This window comes from Pristiophorus japonicus, chromosome 27 (assembly GCF_044704955.1).
Source record: "Pristiophorus japonicus isolate sPriJap1 chromosome 27, sPriJap1.hap1, whole genome shotgun sequence".
NCBI lineage: Eukaryota > Metazoa > Chordata > Chondrichthyes > Pristiophoridae > Pristiophorus > Pristiophorus japonicus.
The window spans coordinates 22,175,479-22,181,478 of record NC_092003.1 but is presented as its reverse complement, the minus strand read 5'-3'; the positions used below and the strand labels follow the sequence as shown (position 1 = coordinate 22,181,478).

The window sequence follows — 6,000 nt, the reverse complement described above, 5'->3', positions numbered from 1 at the left end:
CTGGACAACGGTCATCACCAATACCATAAGATTTGTTTCACCGGCTGTTCTAGAAACGTTGGAACAAAATGACTGAATCAAGGAGAGGGTCAGGACATGTAGTGCTCGGGGAGATGCCTTCACTGCTCCTGTAGTAAAAGGTTCCACTGTAGTACAGGGGCCTGCACTTTCTAATTGAAAAGTATATTTAAATTGTGTATGTTTTTCTGAAACGTTCTAATAACAATTTCAAATATTACTTTAATCTTACGTGTCAGATAAAAACAACTTACCTCATTCTATTTGTTAAATGACTGTAACTGATGCTAATTATGATTTAACCTGATCGACTCCCTGGAGGACTGATGTGAGGATAAATACATGTTCCCCTCCACATCCTCAGCCGTGCGCCAGTCAGAGCCGTTTAGGTCCGACATAATTCATCCATTCTCACCGAAAATGGATCAACTGATGCTGCTGATCAAAGAGATTTTTTACCCGATTCTCGCATCTGTCGGTGTCCCCGGTGAGCCATGTTAACCTGTGTGTTGTTAATCTGTGTTAACTGTGTCCCTGTTCTAATAGGATAAGATAATTTGGTTTCGAGATGGCAGCATTACGGAGCCGACTGGAACCAACTCGTGAACCACGTGTCCGCGCTTTCTACGTTACCCTTAAGCTGTAGTAAAAGGATTTTAGCTGATTTCCAGACTGTCCTGTTACCTCGTGCGGTGTGAGCACTGCAGCATCTCATTAAATGTTTGTTCTGTTTGCCAAATAATGGCTCCAATACTAATGCTGTTCTCGCACTACTCAGTGTTGCTAATCACCCTGAATCGAATAAAATGCTGTGGACATGTATCTCGATATATATTTCAATCTTCAACAGGAATATATTTTCTCTCCTTGCTCTTTCTTACAGCGAACTTGGTTACAATGGTGATTCTCTCTCGAGGAAACTGCGGCCTTTCCAAGTGTATCTCTCTCTACATGATGGCCATGGCAACAGCAGATCTACTGGTCATGATCATCAATGTAACAATGTATCATATATTCAGTTATTACTTTCCACTTACATTCATTTACCACACTCCCGTGTGTAAGTTCATTATATACATGGCTGCTGTCACCCTCGATTTGTCCGTGTGGTTCACCGTGTCCTTCACGTTTGACCGATTTGTGGTTATCTGCTGCCAGAAGTTTAAATCAAAGTATTGCACAGAGACAACTGCGGCTGTGGTTATAACAACTTTCACGGTCCTAATCTTTTTAAAGAACTTCCCTGTTTTGTTTGTAAATAAACCTCAGCAAACAATTAACACGGTGCAGTGGGGCTGCCGAACAAGCATGGCTTTTATTTCATCACCTGCAGGTGCAGCATACATCTGGTTTCACAGCGCCTGGGGCGTTTGGCTTCCATTTACTTTAATTGCCTTGTTAAATTGTTTGACAATCAGACGTATTTTAGTGGCCAGTATATCCCGCAAGGGACTTCGAGGCCACAGGAGTGAGAATCAGAGTGATCCGGAGATGGAGAGTCGAAGGAAATCAGTCATTTTACTGTTCGCTGTATCGGGCAGTTTTATACTGTTGTGGCTGACAACTGCCGTGAGTTTGGTAACTACCAAACTGACAAACCTCAATTATTACCGCGGTGATCTCACAGACCCTGGATATATCGCCACTGAAACCGGGGCGATGCTGAAGTGCTTGAGTTGCTTTCAAAACCCGTGTATATATGCAGCGACCCAGAAGAAATTCAAAGAAGAGCTGAAGAATCTGGTAAATTCTCCCTGGACACTCATTATGAGATTAGTTAGAAAATGAGAATAAAAATAATCAAGTCAAACGAAAGCTTCTTCGTCACCAAAGCTCAATTTCAGCTCCATATCCACTATCGACCATCCTTTTTTCTGGTGGTGGGAAAAATGGGAGATTTCTTGTATGAGCATCTCTTCCAATTTTTAACATACGTTGATGTTTGTATTGCTTTATTTTTACAAGCTTTTTTAGATCAGTAAACAAAACACATTCCTGCAAATTTAGCACATATCAACTTCAAAGATCAAAGATTACAATGAAGAAGTTCAATCGTCGAGTCGGACATGAGGACATGAGAGAAATCCACCTTACACTGTACATACTGGGATCGGGCGTACCACTTAAACATCATCAAAAAAAGTTCATTGTTTCGCTGATATTGGTAACTTACCTGGAAGTTTGGTGTGAATATTGCAGGCGCGGGTCTTGTTCTTGTACACCATTCCTCATTGACAAATAGATCAAGCTCTTCTCACGTGAGCAGCGTTCGAATGGAGGAAACAATTGTAATTCGGCTAATCGATGTGGCCCTTCACCTCTTTTGTTCCAGATACTGATTTAAAATCTCGATTATGCACGAAGTGGTATCTCTCATAGCGCATAAAAATAGGGTCTGCTCTTGCTTAGTGCTGTTGAGATCAGTGCTGTGATTAATATTATTGATATTTTGTCTCAAACACACTCCCAAACAATATAGTAAGGAAATGTAAAAGGAATGTTTGCTTTAAAGTCCTTAACTATTCGAATTATTGCAAGTTATCTGTAAAATGCCGCAGAAATTCAGATAAAATCAAACTGATCCTGAGGTTTTTTTGTGTTTGGCTGAATATTGTCAGATGCTCGTTAAGAATCTTTGGAAAATCTCGTCATATATGACCATAAGAACATACTCGCTCGAAAATTCCAATCCGAGGCTTCCGGCGGGCAATTGCCTTCTGACCAGCGATCTTTTACGAAAGTATCTGGTGGTCTAGGACGAGCCCTGGATTCCGGTGGGGGGGCCTTCTCTTCCCGCGCTGTGAAGCGACTGCCCGCCCAGAGGGTTCCCAAGCAGAAAATGCAGTCACGTGTGACTGCTTTGCCAATCAGGTTCGTAGTTCACAGGTTCCCATTAATAGCACTTAGACTCGCGTAATTACAAATTCTCAGTGCTATTAATGGGGAAAAAAACAAACACACACCAATCAAAAAAAAAGACCTCACATAATTAAAATTAAACAGAATTCAAATTAATTAATGCTTTAGAAAAAAACAATACAATTCCGATTTTTAAAAAAATTTGTAAGTCGGGTTAAAAATGAACTTACCTTAATGGGTAGAATTTTTAACATTAAAATGTGTTGATTTAATTTAATTGTATTATGTTTATGTAAGTTTTTAAACACTTGCACCTGTAAAAATAGGTGATGCACCAGCTTTTTAAAGCACAAAATGTTTGTGGACATTTGCCAGGCAAGATACGCGTAAATTCCGCAATCTTGCCCATTCACATGTCCTCGCTCCTGAGATGTCTACGATCTGTCAAGCTCCAGCTTGACAGATCGTAAAAGCCGGCTTTCAGCACATGAGCATTGCGCGCTAAAAACCGGCTTTTCTGATGCCTTCCTGGGTCCACAGAAACTTCGTACAAGCCCGGGAGGTTGGAATGTTTGGGCCAATAATTAGGAGCAGCAGGAGCATTAGGCACCTGCTCCGCCATTCAACAAGATCATGGCTGACCTTCGGCCTCAACTTCAATGTCCCCATCTATCCCCGTATCACTTAATTCCCATACAGACTCAATCTATCCAACTCAGCCTTGATTATACTCAACGATTCAGCACCTTTGTGGTAGATAATTCCAATGGTTCACATCCCTCTGGGTGAGGAAATTCCTCCCCATTTCAGTGACCCCTTATCCTGAGATTCTGCCCCCTCACTCTTAACTCACCAGCCAAGGGAAATAAGCTCTCAACATTTATCGTTTCAATTCCCCTCAGAATCTTATATATTTCAACGAGATCACCTCGTTTTTTTCTAAACTCCAGAGAGTTTAAGCCCAATCTACTCAATGTGCCACCCGAGAAATCAATCCAGTGAATATTCGTCGTACCGCCTCTAAAGGAAGCAGATACATCCTTAAATTAAGAGAGCAAAATGTGCACAATACTGGCATGGTCGCAACAGATCCCTGTGCAATTGTAGCAAGACATACTTAATCTTGTACTCGAAGCCGCTGGTAATAAAGGCAACATGCATCGTGCCTTCCAAATGGCTTGCTGTACCTGCTGTCTATGTGTTTCCTGTACTCGGGCACCTGCATTTCTCTGATCACCTAATAGGAATAGTTTATCACCATTTAAAAATATTATTTGTATCTATTCTTGCTACCAAAATAAATAACCACATTTGTCCACATTATACTCCATCTGCCACTCTACTGCACACTCACTTAATCTGTCTATATCACTCTGTATGCTCGTTGTGTCCTCTTCACATCTGACTTGTCCACCAAACGTCAGAAAACGCTAGTGGGAGTTGTGTAAGACCACCAAACAGGAGTCGTGAGGTTGCGGACAGCATCAAACAAGAAACTAGGGATGCCTGCAATAAAGGTACAGCAGTTATCATGGGCGACTTTAATCTACATATAGATTGGGCTAACCAAACTGGTAGCAATACGGTGGAGGAGGATTTCCTGGAGGAACCTACTAGAGGGCTGGCCATCCTAGACTGGGTGATTTGTAATGAGAAAGGACTAATTAGCAATCTTGTTGTGCGAGGTCCCTTGGGGAAGAGTGATCATGATATGGTAGAATTATTTATTAAAATGGAGCGTGACACCGTTAATTCAGAGACTAGGGTCCTGAACTTAAATAAAGGTAACTTCGATGGTATGAGACGTGAATTGGCTAGAATAGACTGGTGAATGATACTTAAAGGTTTGACGGTGGCTAGGCAATGGCAAATATTTAAAGATCACATGGATGAACTTCAACAACTGTACATCCCTGTCTGGAGTAAAAATAAAACGGGGAAGGTGGCTCAACCGTGGCTAACAAGGGAAATTAATGATAGTCTGAAATCCAAGGAAGAGGCATATAAATTGACCAAAAAAAGCAACAAACCTGAGGACTGGGAGAAACTTAAAATTCAGCAGAGGAGGACAAAAGGTTTAATTAGGAGGGGGAAAATAGGGTATGAGAGGAAGCTTGCTGGAACATAAAAACGGACTGCAAAAGCTTGTATAGATATGTGAAGAGAAAAAAATTATTGGTGTGGAAGCAAGTCATCCTCATTCCAGGGACCGCCTATGATGATGATGATTATAATCGTTCAACCTTGGTGGCCATGCCGTCTGTTGCCTCGGTTCAAAGCTCCAAATTCAGTCTCACTGTTTCCCCAGTGTGAGGCAGATAAGCCTCATTTATGTAATGTAACATGACACGAACACAGGTATTCGTTTAAAATCAACCTGCAAGATGCCACACACTGAGTAAACAGAGTCAGAAAGGCATATAGAATCGGAAAACACTGGGGAATAGAAAATATATATCGATGAGGAGTAAAAGCACATTGCAATCAGAAAATTGCATGAACTCCTGTGTATTTTGTGCTAACTATTTATGATGCTTTCACGAAAAAGCATCAGTAATTAACCGATAGCATTCTTTTGCACATGAAAGAAATGCTACCTGAGAGAGAGTCCTTACTTCAATCATTTGTTCTGTGCTTTGTATGTTAACTATAAAACAATTTTCCATTTCACACTTCTTTCACTTTAGTTTACTGTATTCGCTGTTCACGATGTGGTCTCCTCTACATTGGCTCCTTTCGAACAACCGGTAGTTCTGACGAAGGGCCTCGACCCGAAATGTTTTTCTGTCCACAGATGCTGCCTGACCTTCTGAGATTTCCAGTATTTTCTGTTTTATTTCAGATTCCAGCATCCATAGTATTTTGCTTTTGTGTTCCCATTTTACAGTGTTTTAGGTTTCTGGTTCAAAATGTTTATTCCTTTTATTATTATTGGAAAAATGATTGAAGAATTTTGTCGACACCTCCTCAGTTAGCATTTCGTTCATTTGGCAAAAGAAGGTTATCGATTAATTAATGATGCTTTCCTGTGAAAGCAACATAAAACTTTAACAAAGTTTACTCGCCCATCATTGGGCTCGCACCCACGACCCTGTGATTAAGAGTCTCATGCTCTACCGACTG

The 6,000-nt window shown here is 41.0% G+C and overlaps 1 protein-coding gene across 1 annotated transcript in view; it reads left to right on the top strand.

Annotated features, from left to right (window-relative positions):
* The first annotated feature begins 438 nt into the window (after positions 1 to 438).
* Positions 439 to 6,000, top strand: part of LOC139239489 (probable G-protein coupled receptor 139) — a 44,714-nt gene continuing 39,152 nt past the window's right edge. Inside the window, exons 1-2 of the mRNA XM_070868270.1 lie at positions 439 to 505; positions 902 to 1,761. Of these exons, the coding sequence (XP_070724371.1) occupies positions 439 to 505; positions 902 to 1,761 (927 nt within the window). The remainder of the gene's footprint in view (positions 506 to 901; positions 1,762 to 6,000) is intronic.